A 19,265-nucleotide genomic window follows, 5' to 3' on the forward strand; every position below is an offset into this window, starting at 1 on the left:
CTATCTCATTTGAATCTATTTCAAACCAATTATTCACACAGATCTACTTTATCACTTCAGAAGTCTGAGATGTGCTTTCATAAGAAAAATGACTCCTACATATAATCAGAATCATATTTTAAAATCCCAGCTTAAAGGGTTATTCTATATTTGTTGGTCAGTAGACTGTGCATTTAAACAACCTTCATAAGTAGTCAGTTGAATAGAAATTTCTTCCAGCAACAGTACTCACTTGAATGTTTAAGCAGGCACACAAGCTTCAAGTACTTAGCATAAGCTCCCAGGTAAAAGAGCCATCTGGAGATTCTTGTTCAAATATTTTCAAACAATGTAGGAAGTCTGTGGCTTATACTTATCATAATGATGTCACTTTCCCCTTAAAAATGGATATCAGCCTCTTCCCAATGTTTGGTAATTCTAAAAACCCACAGTTGATTAACACATCCTATTTTAAGAACATTTAGGTGGTCTTACTTTCCTGTATCAAGTGGTCAATGCCTAGACTGGAATCTAAAAGTAAGAGCCCCCCTCCAATTTATGCCAAACATTTTTGCATAAACCTGAGCCCTGCATTTGGAGAAATATGATCAAATGAAGATTACCCTCGATTTCTAGAAGCAAAAACTCAAAAGCATCTCAGGACATAGAGTAACTAAGATCTGGAAAAGAATCAAAATCTTAAATGTCTTTATTCAGTCCCCAAATTTATTCAGTCTTTATTTTCTTTATATCATAAATTTAGGCTGAGATTTGAAAAGCCAGCCCAACTACTTTTACGGTGAAACCTCTCTGTTGAAGCTTACTCTTCCTTTTCCCCTACCAACAACATGGTTTGAGTTTATCATGACAGACCCTAAGTGACTATTACATATTTTATATAAAGCTTGGGATTATTTTGCATTCACTTTTGAAATCACAGGGATACCTTGCATTATCTGACATACATATTTCATTTGAAATCCAGGAAATCAAATCATTCCCAATGGATTTGTAAGATAATTTTTGAATTTTGTGATTTTTTTTATTTCTTTATGCTTTTTAATAGTGTGTCTCCATATTCTGACTTTGTGTTTTTCCCTTATAATCTTTCATTGAGGGATAATGAAAAATTTGACAAGATATATAATATGGTAATAGATTATGAGAGACCTAAAATCCAAGAGAAATATATTTGATCTCAGAGATATTAGTGAGTTAAACGATAATGCAATCTTGAGTTCACAAATAACTGAATAGAGTGCAAGGCAGATTAGAAGGACAATTTAGATCTCAATGGACAATAGGGCTAATGCTTAATTTCAGTCATGGCCTGTGGTGGACATTGTGATACACTGACCAGTTGCTCCTTCAATAAAGGATTTGTTGCCCTAACTCTTGGAAGTACTTTCAGCCGTCAGCCCCTCAGGGATTGCCTTGGCTGCTGTAGGGGCTCATATTCAAAGACAGAACAGTAAGGGAGATTAAAGGCCAAGCCATCAGGGCTCAGCTTGGAATGACTCCGAAGGATCATTCTAGGTCCAGAGCTTCCCTGGAGTTGTGCAATATTTTCATTGGACCTCCGTCTTACCTTGACTTCTCTCTCTGCCCTTTCCTGCTTTGTTTCCCACCGCAAACCCCGGCCACCTTCCTCAGATGTTGATCATCAGAGCACTCCTTTGTGAACATCCTGCATGCTAACTCCCATTTCAGAATCTGTTTCCTCGGGAACCCAACCTATGATATGGTCTATTTCTAAATACACTAAACCAGACGTCACTCCAGCTCACTAGCTGTTGCTTTCCCCAATCTATTCCATCTGTTTAAATAGCACCTCCATTCATTCCACAAATAGTTTCTGAGCACGTATGATATGTCAGTCATTGTACAGGGAATGGTGATGTGTTGCTGACCTGGCAAATATGATCCTGCCCTCATGGAGCCTACATTTCAGTAGGAAAGAAAGACCATGAACAAATCATTACCAATGTAGCAAATACTTCAAAAATGAATATGTAAGGTATTATATACAGATATGCCAGGACATAAAGACATGGAATTTGGAGTTAAAAGATGTAGCAATGCCATTTAATAACTATGTGAATATGGGCAAGTCACTTTCTCTAAACAGAAATTTTCTCATCTAAAAAACAGGAACATAATCCCTCAACTACTTACAAAGAAATTGTTCTAATGAAATAATCTATCTATAAGTACTCAGAGTATTAAAGGGCTCTAAGAACTTATCTGCACGTGCCTTTACCATCGTAAATTGTGAGCTCTTCCCAAAGGTCTGGAATTAAGTTTTCCTCAACTTTGTAGTAATAGTGTTTTGCTTTAAACAGTTGATAAATGAGAATATCACTTTCCTTGTTTATTCCCAGCAACAGAGTACATGGTCCTTAAAATATATTGAAAACAATATAGGTAATTGGAACCTAAATTTTTTTACAAAAATATTATTAAAGTTATAACTTTGAATACTTTAGTAAAATTTCAAAAATACCAAACATCTATGTGGAAATTCAAATCAAAACTTTCTTTGTTCCAGGTCTAGGGAGGTCTAATTGATGACTGAAATTTGTATATATTTAAGGTATACAACCTGATAAGATATCTGTATACATGGTGTAGTATTCACCACACCCGAGTCAGTCAACATATCCATCACCTCACACCTAACCTAATGTAAAGGCTTTTAAGAAAAATTTGTTAAATAACATAATCTCCTGTACTCTGATTATCTACTATATATATCTTTGTGGCAGGAAATCTTATCTCTTTACCTTTCTTTTTCCCAGACAAAAATAAATGGTATACTTTAAAATTTAAGTGTATTAACACTTTCCCAGCTGGATGTATATTCCTTGCCTCTGCCTAACCTAATGAAATCTTTTGCCACAAATTTTTAAACCATTCAACAATTGACAAATTCTTTATATACAGCAGTGTTTCAAGTACTTACCAATTGATAAGAGCTATAAGTGATTTTTAAACTGAGTATTGTGAACATGCTGACTACTTATTTGCATCAGAAACATCTCTGGGTATGTAATACATACATAAGGTTTTAATAACTTCCCTCGTTTTTCCATCTTAGACTATGTATCGTCCCCAGGTAAATATCTCCTTTGCAAGCCCACCTTATTTTTTTGGACTGGCAGTGTCTAGTTCTTACTTACATTTTTATAATACATCCACTTTATGGATGTGATTTTAATAGCTATGTTTTATAATATCTCACCTACTTATGATCAGTCTTATAGCATTACATAAGAAAACATCTTAAGCAAATAAGTCACTTTGATGAATCCTTAAACTGTTTTCTTAATATATGACCACTTTTATTTTTTCCTTATAATGAACTTGCTTTTTTCTTGATTGATGAAGTTTTTCAGACTGTTGCCTTTTTTTCTCTTATTATGTATTTTTTTAAGTGCTGGTCTTCTTTTCCAGTTTCCAGATTGTCAGGAACTTAATATTTGTTTGTTTGTTTCTTTTCTTTTCCTTTGAAACCTTCCTTACATATGCTTTTTTGTCGCTGAAGGAGCCTGCACGTGGCAGCATAGTCCAGGCAGGAAAGGAAAAGGAAGTTATTACTGCTCTCTTCTGGCCGCCTGCAATACTAAATCATAACTTGCCATTCCCTAACTGGTGGCTGGAGACTTATCTTCATAAATACATGTGACCCAAGAAGTTTCAGTTTACATACCCTATCCCTTGGGGTTCTTGCCTGTGGAGAGCCTTTTCCTTCCTGAAATTAGACAAAGGTTGTAAGAATTGAAGCTAGGGCTTCAAAGCACAGGAAAAGAGAATGTTGTCTTATCCTGTTGCTACAGTGGAGCTCCAGCTGGCCATGTTTATCTACCCAGGGTGTGAAGCTGTGTGTCCATCTGTGAGGGGCTCAGCACAGTGCTCAGGCTTGCCCTTACATTTTGAACTTAGGAACTTCTGGAAATATTTCTTGAATGTTTTCCTCCATGGTTATTTTTATGGTGACAACTATATCACTTTGGGGCATATGCTTAAATTGTTAAGCATTGAAATTTTTGTCAGATTTACCTGTTTGCTAGAGTAACATTTAACTTCTCTTCTACTTATATATACTGCAACATAGAATTGACCATCCAAACCAGAACACTTTTAACAGTGGAAAAAGACACTCTTAATGATTATGCCACGTCCACAGTTATAAACCAGGAATGTCCTGGGCTAACTAGAATGTATAGTTATCTTATTTGTACCTAATTATTCTCCTTGCAAAATTTAAGCAAGCCCACATCACTTTACATAATTTTAAAGTGGAGGCGGAGGAGGGGATGTGGTAGTTGTCTGACACATAACCGCCACCTAAACTGTGCAAATGTTGATGTCACTGAAGGGTACATAGATACTATATTTAAAAGGAAGAACAGATTTCAGAAATTAAAAATGAATGTCAAGGTAATAGTGATAGTAGCTGACAATATTGATTGCTCGCATGCTTAATCTCAGTTATCCTTGGGCGATCTGATGAGGCGAGTACTACTATTATTCCCTTTTTGTATTCTTATAATGATTAACCAAAAATTAAAATTTAAGGACGTGGCACTCCAGAGCTTAACTACAACACTTTAGTACCTTCCCCTGGATATACTTTATAGCTCTGTGATTATCTTTTTAAAATGTAGGCAGCTATACTCCCTCTATGTAGGAAACAAAGTGGTAAAAGGACTCGGTGCCAGCTTGGCACTGCTGAGCCATGGCTCCATGCTTTGTTGCTGGCCCAAGTAATTCTGAAAGGATTCACTGATGGCAAGAAACTGGAGCTGCCACAGTATGGCTTCAACAATTCTGTTTTAATTTTTAAGTGCGTAGTGCTATTACAGGTCTAGTATTCTGATTATGAGATTTTTAAGCAAACACAATGATCATTTCTTTCTGTTTCTCCTTTATGGACCTGTGTCTTTTTAAAAAACAGTATTTGTCATTAAATGTATTCTAAGGTAGGCTTCTATTACCTTCTACATGAGAAAGGAGAATGCACTAGCTTACAAATAGGAGTAGTTTGCATAGCGTGTTTTTACAGTATCTGTTATAATTGTGTACTATGTGCCAGGTCCTCCACTAGTCACTTTATATTCAGTTCATTTCGTCTCACAGTAACCCCATGACTTAGGTGTATTTACCATCTCCCTCTTACCTGTGATGAAATTGAGACCCAGAAAGAGTTGAGGTAATTCACTCTAAGTGTCATTACCCAAAGTGGCAGAAAAGGGATTTGAACCCAGAGAATCGGATTCCAAACCCCTTGAATCTAACCACTGCATTATGAAGACTGCTTACTCGAAAGCTTCTACTTCACCACCCCCTTCCAAGGGGGGGGGGGCGGAACGAGAGAGAGAGAGAGAGAGAGAGAGAGAGAGAGAGAGAGAGAGAAGTGAATGCAAATTAGAAATGTGAACTGTGAGTAGCATGTGAGAGCTGAATGTCATACTTGTCTGGATTTCCTACTGGGCAGTTTAGTCCTCATATTTCATCTACTGAAGTGTATGTATTTCATAGTAATCACTAGAGGAGCTTCAAGAGTCTTGGGTGACAGAACCAAGTTTTAATATTGTGGCAAAAGTGATATTTGTTCTGTGAATAGCATACTATCGGGATTGACATGTACAAAAGAATCTTCAGGAAAGCATTAACAAGAAAGACTCTGCCAAACCCAGTGTCGGGTGATTAGTCATCTTGGCCCAATGTACATTTTCAACCCAGTGGGCCTGATAGCACACAGGGCAGTGTGCCATGAGCCAGGAGATGTACAGGCACAAATGTAAAGTGATGGAGAGATTTGTGGTAAATTATCATGGTTTATCAGACTATATAAAAACTATACTCAAGTAGAAGCACAGAGTGTAAATATAATCTGCATGACAAAAATGTGAAAAAGTACCACCTTTCATGCTTTCCAAACCTTTGAAACAATTTAATCTGAAATCTTAACTCTAGGAGCTCTAGAGGGAGCTAATCTATTTATACACATATATATTTTTTAAAGACATCTCAAACCTCAACCGTGCTATTAACCAGAGTGATGATTCATTCATGCTCATGCAGTAGTAATGATCCTCAGATTTATATACGTACAGTAGTGTCAGATCTTAATCTGATGGAAACATGCATTATTTGATTTTCTTTCAGAATAGTCTTTCCTGTACAAGTGATTCACATGCTGTAACCCTCACAGTGCATATGTGTAACACATGTCAGAATTTTAAAGGAAGGTAATGACTTTTGCTGGTGAAAGACATTAAAATATTTCTCTCAAAAACATGTTTCAAACATATTATGCATGCTAATATAGATATGGGCCTGCATGCACATATATCCATACCTAACCCCCCAACCCACACTGGCTTCTTTCAGGAGGACCTCTTGGACTTTAAAGCCTAAGACAATTTATTCTGAGTGCTATCCCTGCTGGGCCACAAATATGAGAAAATGAAATCACTTGTTTCTTTTAGGTTAGGATGAAGACAAACCCAATGTGGGGTTCACTTGTTTAGGTTGAGAGTATTAAACCTAGTATTGGATTGATTCATAATTTCCAAAACCCAAGACCCTCAACTAGAGATACAAGACTACCTTCAAAGGCTCATGGCAAAGTATCCCTATAACATCACTATCTCCCTGCCTTCCAGGCTTATCATCTAAGCTAAGACAAATGGACAGGAACTTTTTAATTTAATTTAGTGGAAATTAAAGAGTCTTTGTGTTTTCCTTTTCTAAAAGTAGCTCCTAATAAACTTATAAAAGAAATGAAATAGGGGTCTCTGGGTGGCTCAGTCAGTTAAGCACCCAACTCTTGATTTCAGCTCAGCTCATGATCTCAGGGACCTGGGATCAAGCCCCGCATATGGCTCTGAGCTCAGCATGGAGTCTGCTTGTCTCCCTCCCCCTGCTATTGCCCCCTCTGTGCATGGACTCTCGTTCTCTCTCTCTATCTCTCTCTCTCTCTCTCTCTCTCTCAAATAAATAAATAAATAAAACCTAAAAAAAACAAAAAACCAAATAGGTACAAAAAGGGAATTACACTTTTAGGGGGACATGAGGTATTTATATTTGGCCAGGTACTTGTGAAGATGGTAGGCAAGTGCCCCATTTGAGGCCTTGCAGAAAGCATGGTGAGGCAAGTTGGGTGGACAGAAGCAGTCTGTGTAATGTCGGGGGAGAGATGGTGGCAGGAAGGCCTGGCCAGTAGTGTACATGGAGGGGAGCAGAGGTAGATGCTATGGACTCTGGCCCTCCCACACCATCTCTCTGGTCCTCTGCTTTTCATCCCACCAAATACTCTTAGGCTCTGATAAACTCTCTTATCTTGTTACTGTTACTTAATGTTTAGAATCTTACTCTGGAGGAAAACAATACAAGGAGATTTTTTTTCCTCTCAACTTCAACTCCCATCAAAAAATTTCATAGTAGGATGAGCCTGTATACAGATGGTATATGTTTTTAATCTGTTCAAAGTACTTCATATTTATTGGGTTAGTTAAGCTTTTGTCAGACTGGTAACATGTAATACACAGAAGGAAAGAGCAGATTAATTGTGTAGAAGCTAAGGTGAGAGGACTTTGAAGAGATAGATCGAATTAAGAGGGGGAAAGAAAAATTTCAGGTGACAGCAACACATTTTGTATTAATTCTCAAATCATCAGTATGATTTATGGAAATATCTAGTTTTCCCTCATATCCTAGACATCATTTTATTTTAGAGCCATAATAATAATTTTTAAATGCTATTGATAGTCTGGTTTTCCACATGACTAATTTCTATCTTGGCATGGTTTTTAGAATTTCAGCATTCCTTACTGATTTGGATTTGGATTTGGATTTTTTTTTTTTTTTTTTTTTTATCCAAGTCAGAGAAGCCTGGGTGGCTCAGTCAGTTATGCATCTGCCTTAGCCTTAGGTCATGATCCTGGAGTATGGGATGGAGCCCCAATCAACGGGCTCTCTACTCAATGGGGCGTCTGCTCCTCCCTCCACCCCCTCCTCACTTGTGTTTTCTCTCTCTCTCCTTCTCATATAAATAAAATCTAAAAATAATAATAAAATAAATGTCCAAGTCAAGGAAGTACTGTATTACTGAAATACTAAAAAGGATTAATCAAATGAGTTCTTTTAGGTAAGAGTACTATAATATATTACTGAGAAATAGACCCCATATGGCACACATGAAAGAAAACAGGACTTAAAGGCATAGACAATTCAGAGTTGTATTCTTTTGTATCTGTGTGGCCCTTAACCAGTTTCTGAGCCTCAACCAATTTTCTCCTCCACAGATGGGAAAAATAATACAAGTTTTACATACATTTTAATATTATTTCAGAATAAAGTAAGAATGACTATGTATTCATTTTTAAATTTGTGTAATGCTACTTAGATATAGATATACACACAAATAAACACAATATTTTAATAATAATTTTATCAGATTCTACTTATTAAGCCATAAAACTTTCAGATGTTGATGTTTGGAATATCAAGCCATGAAACTGAGATGTTGATGTATGGGATATCAACTTTCTTTGTCACTTTTATTCAACTAATGTTACCAAGAATGTTATACAAAAAATGGAAGGCCATCCTTTATTTTTGAAAGATTGGTATAGGTGTAAAATTGATCTTAATTGTTTGAAGAGTTCATTTGGCAGGTACTTCATAGTTCATTCAAGAATATATGGAGACATTGAAATCACAGGGTCGTACTATTTTTAGTGACTAAAATGCCTTTAAGAATCTAATGATGGGCAGCCTGGGTAGCTCAGCGTCTTAGTCCTGCCTTTCGCCAGGGTGTGATCCTAGAGATCTGGGATTGAGTCCCACATTGGGCTCCCTGCATGGAGCCTGCTTCTTCCTCTGCCTGTGTCTCTGCCTGTCTCTCTCTGTGTCTCTCATGAATAAATAAATAAATAAAATCTTTAAAATAAAAAAAAGAATCTAATGAAAGCTAAAGGTCCTCTTTGAGAAAAATATTCCTATAATGTCCAGACACAATTTTGCAAGGAATTTCAAAGGAGTTCCTATCCATGGATCCTAATAAAAAACATCTTCCAACAACAACAACAACAACAACAATAAAAATCTTCACATTAGATTGACGTATAGTAGGACTTTAGTAATATGGTCTCCTCCCTTCCAGATTTCTGTGTTTTCCAGATTATTATAGTCTTCTCTTATAGAAGTTGTTTTCCTGCCCAGCTGCACCTCCACCCATATATTCCATCTAGGGTCTGTCTCTTAAGCAATCTTGGTTCCTGCATTCATTCTACCCCCACGATTGCTGTTCCCTACCATTCTTTTAAGATTTTATTTTTTTATTAAAATTCAATATGCCAATATATAGTATAACATCCAGGGCTGATCACATCACTGCTCTCCTTAATGCCCGTCAGCCAGTCACCTCATCCCCCTACTCACCTCCCCTTCAACAACTCTCAGTTTGTTTCCCAAAGTTAATAGTCTCTCATGGTTTGTCTAAGATTTTATTTATTTGAGAGGGAGATTGTCCACACACAAGCTGGGGAAGGAGCAGAGGGAGAGGGAGAAGCAGACCCTGCTGAGCAAGGAGCCTGATGTGAGGCTCAATGCGGGGCTCGATGCAGGGCTCCATCCCAGGATGCTGGGATCATGGCCTGAGCTGCAAGAAAACACTTAACCAGCTGAGCCACCCAGGTGCCCCTTTGCCCCAGCATTCTTCATCGGTGCTCGCTCCCAGGAGAGGCAGTAAGAGACAGAAGGGCTCTAAACCAAGCTGACAAATACAAGAAGCAGAGGCTTTGGACAGAGATGGCAACTGCAGCCAGGTTGCAGCAAGGCTGGAATAGAGGTAAATAGTCTGAAAAACAGTCTATCACTCCTAAACAGTCAGATATTTGAAATTCTTCTCTTTTTTAAAGATTTATTTAGGGATGCCTGGGTGGCTCAGCAGTTGAATGTTTGCCTTTGGCTCATGTTGTGATCCTGGGGTCCTGGGATCGGGTCCCACATCAGGATCCCCACAGGGAGCTTGCTTCTCCCTCTGCCTATCTCTGCCTCTCTCTGTGTCTCTCATGAATAAAGAAAAATAAAATCTTTTAAAAATTTTTATTTAATTGAGTCAGAGAGCATGCATAAACAGGAGGGGCAGAAAGGAGAGACTCTGAAGCAGACCTCAAGCTGAGCTTAAACTCCAAGTGGAGCTGGACACAGGGCTCAATCCCAGAACCCTGAGATCATGACCTGAGCTGAAACCAAGAGTCAGACGCTTAACGGGCTGCACTACCAAGGCTCCTCAGATATTTGTCCAGGGTTCTTTGGAGATAGCTCTTCATTGTTGAGATCCTCTAGAATCTGATCATTCTCCATCTCTAACAATATGAAAGTGATTTTTAAACTGGAAGGGACAGTGTAAGAAATATACTGGATTGTAACATCATTTGATGTGATGTGAAAAAAAGTTGCACAGCATCACATCCATTGTATAAAATGTCAGCCAGATAGAAAAATAGACCAAAGGTTTTATTCTCTTGTAGAACATCTAACAATTGTATATTTTTCCAAGTTTGTATAATTTTAATTCTCAGATTTTCTACTTTTGTACTAAATCCTCAGCCTATTCGAATCTTAATTTGATATCATTTCACAAATGGTTCTCAATATTCTGTTTCTTCAGATACAACCACCTTACATAAGTCAGCATATGTTAACAACAAGCACAACAAAATCCAGGGCAAATATTTAAAAATGCAGACATATTCTTAGAATACCAGAAGAGCATGCTCTTATTTTGTAACTTTAGCAGCAGGCGCTCTAGATCTTTAAAAAGTGTTACTGTTTAGAAAATGAGAGTAAGGACATGTAAGTTCTTCATGAGCCAGGGGGATTCACTATTGTCGAATTTTTAGTTTTATTATCAATTGTTGGTTTAAATTTTTATATTCTAGTGCCAACGTGATCCATGACAATCTATTCTTTTAAGGTAGCTTTAGTTTATTATTCTTTTTGAGTACTTTTGATGCACAATGTTACATTAGTTTCAGGTGTATAACTTGGTGATTTGACAAGTTTATACATTATGCTATGCTCACTGCAAGTATAGCTACCATCTGTCCCATTACATCACTATTACAGTGTCATTGACTGTGTTCCTTATGCTGTGATTTTTATCCCCATGACTTACTCATTCCATAACTGGAGGCCTGTAGCTCTTTCTCCCCTTTGCCCATTTTGCCCAGCCCCCCACCACCTCCCCTCAGTTTGTTCTTGGTATTTGTAGTTCCGATTCTGCTTTTTGTTTGTTCATTTTTTAATGTTCCATATATGAGTGGAATCATTTGGTATTTGGCTTTCTCGGTCTGACTCATTTCACTTAGCATAATACTATCTAGGTCCATCCGTGTCATCTGAAATGGCACAGTCTCATCCTTTTTTTATGGATGAAAATCTGTTTTTAAAATAAAATCTAGGAGAAGGTAGCAAACTACTTAATAATGAATGTGAAGTATTGAATTAGAGTATTATTTTGTGCTTTTAGAAATATTATTGATACTGCAAGGTGAATTTCTGCAATAATATTATGATGTTGATAAGCAACATTGATCTTAAGATTTCCACATTTTATAAGCAGAAAACACAAGGCCCAAATATGTAAGGTGTAGAAATTCTGCTGAAGCAGCATTAACAGTGAATTAGATTCCCATTAGGTGGTGTTCAGTGAGAGGGGAATGCATATGCAGGATTTGAAGAAATTTACTTGAGAGAGACATTTTCATTCAGAATGCCAACAGGCATCATTCAGTATTAGAAGTGTGGCTTTCAGTGTTCACTGTATGAGCTATCATCACCACTCAGAATTCTTACCTTTTAAAAATGCAGTAACATACTTTTGATAGACAATTCAGAAAAATTAATAGCAAATGATAGAGAAATTGCTCTTTTCTAGTGGGAGAAAAGACATTTGATTCCGAGAAACGATGAGGGCATGGCTATAAAATTTAAGGATACTACATACTATATTTTAAATGTAATTTTTTATTAAGCTTTCATCTACTTGTGTCAAATTAGAGTCCATTGTCTTAGCAGATTAAAACTTTTTATGATTCTTTTGATGTGGAACTATTATTTTTCACTTCCTTTATCTAGCAGACCACTGATGAATTCTTCAGTTTCTTCAAAACAAGTGGCTCTCTCTTAAATTTTAGAACCATTAAATTTTATAGAAACAATATTCTAAAGAAAGACATTAGAGTGTAATGCTGAAGTTTGTCGACATAAAGAAATATATTAGGAAGCAAAATGATATTAATAGGCTTTGAAGAGAAAGATATTTGTGGGCATTTAAAACACCCAGGAATTACAAGGCTGTGTGGAAGAGCAGGCTAGTTATATCGGAGAAGTCAAAGCAAGATATCTTTCATTACTGACATGCCATCTACTGAAAAGAAGTAGAAGTTAGTCCTAAGTAGCTAACAGTGAGCCCCGGGTACTAACATCCCTGAAGCACTGAAATAGGAAGTGGTGGGAGAAAGTTGTAAAAGAAACCCTCAGGGATTCCTCCTTTTTTCCCCTGTGATCCCTTTAATCCTTGAATTGTCAAACCACATGGAAAATAATAGAGCTGCGTAGTTCTAAGACTTAAGTGGTATTATCTTTTTAAAAGAAAATATTAGGTCTTTTCACATCTCTGGACAGGAAGAGGGCATGCGTTCAGGATAGAAAAGAGTAACTTTGAACAAGAAATGCATGTTGCTTTTTCAGTTTTAATATATTATTATCTATGACTAAGCAGGCTGCACCCAGTAGAGAAAAAATTATAGCCAATATTTTATTTTCCTTTTTTAAAACAGATGATTCAACGAGAAGCAGATGTAAAAAGTAAGGTAACTGCTGTGGCGTTGACAGACTCTGTTCACAATGTGTGGCATCAAGAAGCAGGCAAAACGATTCGAGAATGGATGAGAGAGGTGAGACTAGATTTTTTTCAACGCTGAGATGAATGAGTGTGAGCCTTTATATCTTGAGCCCCCACCAACTTATATCACCTCCCGCCCCCAAACTCCCTTTCTAGAGGCAGAACATTTAGAGAGAAGAGAAAAAAGTAGACATGGTTGTAATAATAATAGAAAACCCTTCTGAAGAACAAATACATTTTTGAAAGTCCTTCCCCCCCCCCGCCCTTTTTTTTGGGGGGGGGGGGGCATTCTAAAGACTGTTATGTACGCAAGCAGCATACAGTAGAAACTGGCCAAAGAAGGTCATGATCTGTTAGATTCTCATTCCCTGATTTTTAATTTTTCTACCAGCTGCTTAGCATTGGTGCTGCTCAGTGACAAGAAAGAAGCTTAAAGTACCATTGGGTCTCATCCTTTTCTTAAAAGGTGGTCAGTATGTGCCACTCTTAAATGGACTGGCTCACTACTGCCAGTAGGGGGAGAAGTAAAAAGCTGAAATAGTGTTTTGCCACACGGAACCTGGGGCTCCAAGAAACCAAGGGCTGGTCATGGTCCAGCCTCAGGCTAAGAAAGCCTCTTTTCACCATCCCTAAGGGCTGGTGAGCTCATCAGTTCCTGACTCATTGAACATGCTCCCATTTTTTTTTTAAGCTTTCAACCCATTATTTATTTGGGTTATTGATATACAGCTGAAACTTCATTATTTCTATTTAGCTTTCTGATAGTATAAGCAATTGACATCATCCACACCGTGCTATATCAATTGTTTGGTCAAATTATATATTTCTATATATGAGAACTAGTTGACCTTCCTGATTTTCTCCCACTTTTTCTTGATAGAATACCCAGATATTTATCCAGCTGACCCCTTACCATAGGTATGGTGGGTAACTTCTATAAGCCCTTATAGTGCACTCTACAGACCAAAGAGTTAATGTTTGGGAAGAGTTTTGAATAAATAGGACTAAGCTATATAATCCCATAGTGGAATAAGCATAATATTACCAGTCTATTTTCACTGTTGTTGTTCTTATCCATTAGGAAAAGTACTTTTGGGGCACCTGGGTGGCTCAGTTGGTTAAGCATCTGCCTTCGGCTCAGGTCATGGTTCCAAGGTCCTGGGATTGAGCCCTGTGGGGAATGTACTTCTGTCTCTCCCCTCTACTTGTGCTCTCGCTTGTACTCTCTCTCAAATAAATAAATAAAATCTTTTTAAAAAGAGAGAGAGAAAGAAAAAGTACTTTAATTGTACAAAAGTCTAAAATATTTTTATTCCATTCCTCATAATGTTATAAATATGTAAAGGTAGGCTTTTAATGTGCTCTAACACCAAGGTGTTTTCTGACCACATTGCTTTTCATATTTCTCCTTTCACAGTTTATATCCCTAATTGTCTTTTCCAAGGGTCAAATTTTTTTTTCAAGAGAAATTTTGCATTTTTCATGCCTATACTTTTTTTTGTGGTATTTATCTGAACATGTGGACACATAAACAGCTCCCAGCATTATATAAGTAGTAAGGTTGAATAAATGCACATTTTCCCCCACATATAACCAATATGGAATTTAGTATTTATCCCAAACTAGAAACATCCCTGTTCATCATCTTTTAATTGGGAATTCTTCATGTCTCATTCCAGGTGACAAATATAACGAAATTTATTTAGACTTACTTCTTTTTTAGGTTTTTATCCAAATTCCAGTTAGTTAACATACAGTGTTATATTAGTTTCAGGTGTACAAGATAGTGATTCAACACTTCCATATATCACCCTCCTTGATCCCCATCACCTATTCCCCCCATACCCCCACCCACCTTCCTCTGGTAACCATCAGTTTGTTCTCAATGGTAGATTTACTTCTTTAACCCTTTGTAACTAAGACTGGATTAGGTACTGCCTTCAAAAATTAGAATATATTGTCTGCATTTTTTCGTTTGACTGAAATAGGTAATAGTTAAATTCATCTTAATTCAATCAAAGCTCTCATTAATTTCTTTGCAAGCATAGCTTTTATAAATCTTTTAAATATTATATAATTTTATAAATGACCTACTTCTTGAATAGTTCTTTTATTCCCTCAGTTATGCCTGAGGCATGAAACAGCATGAAGAATTTTTTATTATGACATACCAAAATTCAGACCCCAACTCAGTCACTTACCTAACTGTGTAATCTTGGGGACATTATTAATCTCTTTGAGATTTCACTTTTTTCATCTGTAAAATATAATACCTACCTTGCAAATATGATTGGGAAATAACATATGTAAAGAAACACCATGGACATGGGTATTTTAAAGGAGTTCAATAAATTGGAGCTCTCAGTGTTGTCATGTAATATTTCTTGCCCCAAAGTAACATTAAATTATATGAATTGTATTCTTTTGTTTTATGGATTATTTACATATTCAAAATACCTTACCAAAGGGTAGTAATTCAGAGCAAGGAGTTAGAAGAACTGGGTTTTGATAATGATTCTGGCTTAGTCACTCACTAGGCAAATCAATAACTGAGATCTAACATACACCAGGTACTCTACACTAAGGCTTATTGTCTTGGGAAAACCACTCGATCATTCTGGGCCTGTTTCATAATTGTGAATTACAGATAATAATTCCATCTACTTCATGAACTATTATGAGAATCAAAGGTGACAACCAAGAAGAAAACCTCTTGAAAAGCAAATGGCACTACATTAAAAAATAAAATGTATTAATATGGAAAATACTATAGTATACCAAAGATAAAAGTTATTAGGTCATTGTTGATGGAGCTTTGAAATTATCCCTGCTCAGAGCACCTCCCTAAAACAAGAACAAAAATGGAGACTATAGGAGCCTAGGCCAGATATCCTTGTCCCCTCTGCATGACCCCTTGAAATAATGAAGAAGAAACAGTCATGGGTTCAGTAAATAGAAAAGGCTATGATCTTGAGCAGGTGGGTTGGGAGCAGGATGTGGAAGGGTGACTTTTGTATCCCTCAGCATCCCACTTCCCACTGCCTCTTGCTCCAGCTTCAGTTACAATCAGGTCACAATCTGAGATATTTTGCAAATGTGTCTCCCAAGAAAAACAACTTCACTAAACTGGAATGCTGACCATTAAAATAGTGGTCTGGCTGCAGATGAAGCTTCAGTGCTTTTGGCCTCTTAACCATTAGCTCCATTATTTCACCAAACACCACTTTAAATTTGGAAATAGGACAGGACACAAAGTGCTTAGTCATTCTTCTTATACTGCAAATTAGTAAAACTGCTTTTTGTTTTGTAAGCATATTTAAGTTAATGTGATAAAGGTATTGATGTTAACTATTCATCTACTATAAAAAGCTGATTTACTCTTTTTAAATTTCAGCAATTAATATACAGAAAGAAGGTTAAGTACTATATTCTTATATAATTTTAGAATAACAATTTCTTTTAAAGAAAGAAGGTCAGAGAGGGCTACTTTTGGTAATTACTCTGAGTGAAAACTACTCCAAACAGAAGACCAAGCATACATACTTAACCATGATTCATGACGAGAGGTAAAATGTAGCCTAAGGCAGCTGCTAAAAGACACTTCTTACCTTAAACTCCAGGACTGTAAAGTGGGTGAGGATGGACATGCAGGACATTGTGGTAGGTAAAATAAAAAACCAAACACAGAATGAAAAATACTATGCAATCACACTTATATGTGGAATCTAAAAAGATGGAATACATAGAAACAGAATAGAACAGTGATGACCAGTGGGGTAAATAGGGAGATACTGGTCAAAGAGTACAAAGTTGCATCTATGAGGATGCGTAAGTCTAGAGACCCAATGTATAGCAGTATAGCATGATGACTATATTCAGTACTGATTTCCTCTATTCAGTACTGAATACTAGAAGTCTAACAAGAGAATAGATTTCAGGTTCTCTCACAGCACACACACACACACACACACACACACAAATGGTAACTCTGTGAGAAAATATGTTAATTAGCTCGATAGCAATAATCATTTCATAATGTATATCAAATCATCATGTTGTGCACTTGAAATACATAGTTTTTATTCTTTTTATAAAGGCTGAGAGGGTGAATGTTATTTCCTGACATATCCCTGGCCTCTGAAAGTCTCCAGCCAAGCCAGATGTATGGTTCTACAAAGCTATCATGAACCCTTACTTAGCATCATCAGCTCTGAATGGCAGGCAGTCCTGGAAACACAACCTAGTGAATCATAGTTGTTCTTGTCTGAGGACACAATGCCTTCCATTTTGAATCTCTACCTCTATGGCACTGGTGGATCTCAGACAAATAAAAATTAATAAGAACCTAAATTCACCCAGGGCAGCAAATATATCTCAAAATACTTGGCATAGGATACCTACTACATGTTTTTCTCTTTAAACATAGTATACTAAGTTCTAATCTTCTTCATTTTTTTAATCTTCTTCTTAAAAATATTTTATTTATTTATTTATGATAGTCACACAGTGAGAGAGAGAGAGAGAGAGAGAGGCAGAGACATAGGCAGAGGGAGAAGCAGGCTCCATGCACCGGGAGCCCGACGTGGGATTCGATCCCAGGTCTCCAGGATCGCGCCCCGGGCCAAAGGCAGGCTCTAAACCGCTGCGCCACCCAGGGATCCCTTCTTCTTAAAAATCTTAATTCATTTCATAACTACACTGAAATATTGTCAGCCCTTGGTTCAGTTGTCAAAGAGGGCCGCTCAGCACTATGGCCTACAGGCACTTCTACTTTAGGTTAATAGTTCCCAACGTTTTGGATTTCACAAAGAAGACAATTTACAACCACAAAAAAAAACTGTTACGTTCATAATTTCAGAGTAAAAGACCTTTAAATTGAGAACACTTAACTCTAAAAAACACTATATTGCCATTTTTTTTCCCCTCAGACACAGAGAAACTTTAGTTACATGGTCCTCCCAAACTCTTGGCTCTGGTCAAGGGCTTCTTTCTCTCTGCTTGTTGGTTGGGATGAGGCAGGACTACATTTGACAGACATGCCTCTCTTAATCTGTAGTACACCATGCCTTACGGTCTGCTCAGGGCACCTGAGAATAAGATCTGCTTAGAACACACTAGCATGTTTTGCATTTACTTAGGGAGGGCTTTCTCAGCACCTCTGCCGTCCTGGACGCTCTGCTAGTGTCCATCTCGACTGAAGAGCTGAGGTGGAGGCAAAGTGAGCCACTGAGAAGAGGGATAGAATAAACATTAGAAAAACAGTAAAAGAGATTTGGTTTTTAATCTATAGAAATGCATCTCAGAATAGGAAGCTGGATCTGATATGATGGAATTTCAGGCAGATTGAATTTATGTGTAAAGGCTATATGTCTTTCTCATATTTCTTTCTTTATGTGTATTTCCAAGCACATTTGTGTTATTTTGTTACACTGTCATATGACAAACATTTTTATCTTGTTCTGCCCTTTTCTCTACATGTTTTTCCCAGTGAGATAAAAATGTTACACACGCAAGCACACACATGTACACGACACTCATCAAACTTATGATGCCAAGCCTTTACAATCCTACACAGGCCCTTCCTTTGTCATTCCAGAGAACTTTGTGACATACTCACTTTTTAAGGTATTTATTTTCTGTCCTGTTTTAATGAGAAATGAAAGCCTAAACATCTGCCTAGATAAAAACTGAAATTTCAGAACCCTAAATGTTAACCTATCTTTTGTTTTAAGTGTTTGAGTTAGAGGTGACCTGGATAAAGTCCATTTTATTCAGCTTTTTAAAGGCAGTGGTAACGAGTTAGAAGGTGATTAATTACCAACATATTGTAATGTACCATCATTTTTATTAATACCAGAAATATCCTATAAGACGTAGTTTTACATACATGAAGTATAGGTGAGCAGAATTAAGACTGACATATCACCTGGGTAATAGCCAACTTCCATCAGATTTGGAGGTACTACTAGGATGAATAATAATTAAAATATATACCTAATCGCTGCCTGTCTGTCGGTAGTGCTAATTGCTGTCATTGAAAAGACTGAATTGTTTAAGAGAAAGAGAGAAAAAGAGAAAGTCATTCTTCATTGAAGCTATCTCCCTGTATCATTGGGAGCCTATTTTTAGTACCTATAGAAGTCATGATTTTTGAATTTATTAGGGGCTGTGATGAATGATAAAACAAATCATCCATTTACATATCTTGACACTACTTTGGAGAATACTTATTTCTTACAAGCAAGTGTCACATTGTATATAAAAGCTGGCTAATTGTGTGCTAATCTTCTGCATTATCTAGAACTCTGTGATGTGGTATTCTATCAATAGTAATATTAATTTTACTTATTTCGAATGTATGAAA

The 19,265-nt window shown here is 36.9% G+C and overlaps 1 protein-coding gene across 22 annotated transcripts in view; it reads left to right on the plus strand.

Moving 5' to 3' along the window:
* FAM172A (family with sequence similarity 172 member A) overlaps window positions 1-19,265 on the plus strand; it is a 425,882-nt gene that overhangs the window by 257,036 nt on the left and 149,581 nt on the right. For all 22 annotated transcript variants that reach the window (XM_049108251.1, XM_049108242.1, XM_049108237.1 and 19 more), the window contains one exon: window positions 12,837-12,953. In XM_049108251.1, the coding sequence (XP_048964208.1) occupies window positions 12,837-12,953 (117 nt within the window). The remainder of the gene's footprint in view (window positions 1-12,836; window positions 12,954-19,265) is intronic.

The sequence above is a fragment of the Canis lupus genome, chromosome 3, assembly GCF_003254725.2.
Source record: "Canis lupus dingo isolate Sandy chromosome 3, ASM325472v2, whole genome shotgun sequence".
Classification (NCBI taxonomy): domain Eukaryota; kingdom Metazoa; phylum Chordata; class Mammalia; order Carnivora; family Canidae; genus Canis; species Canis lupus.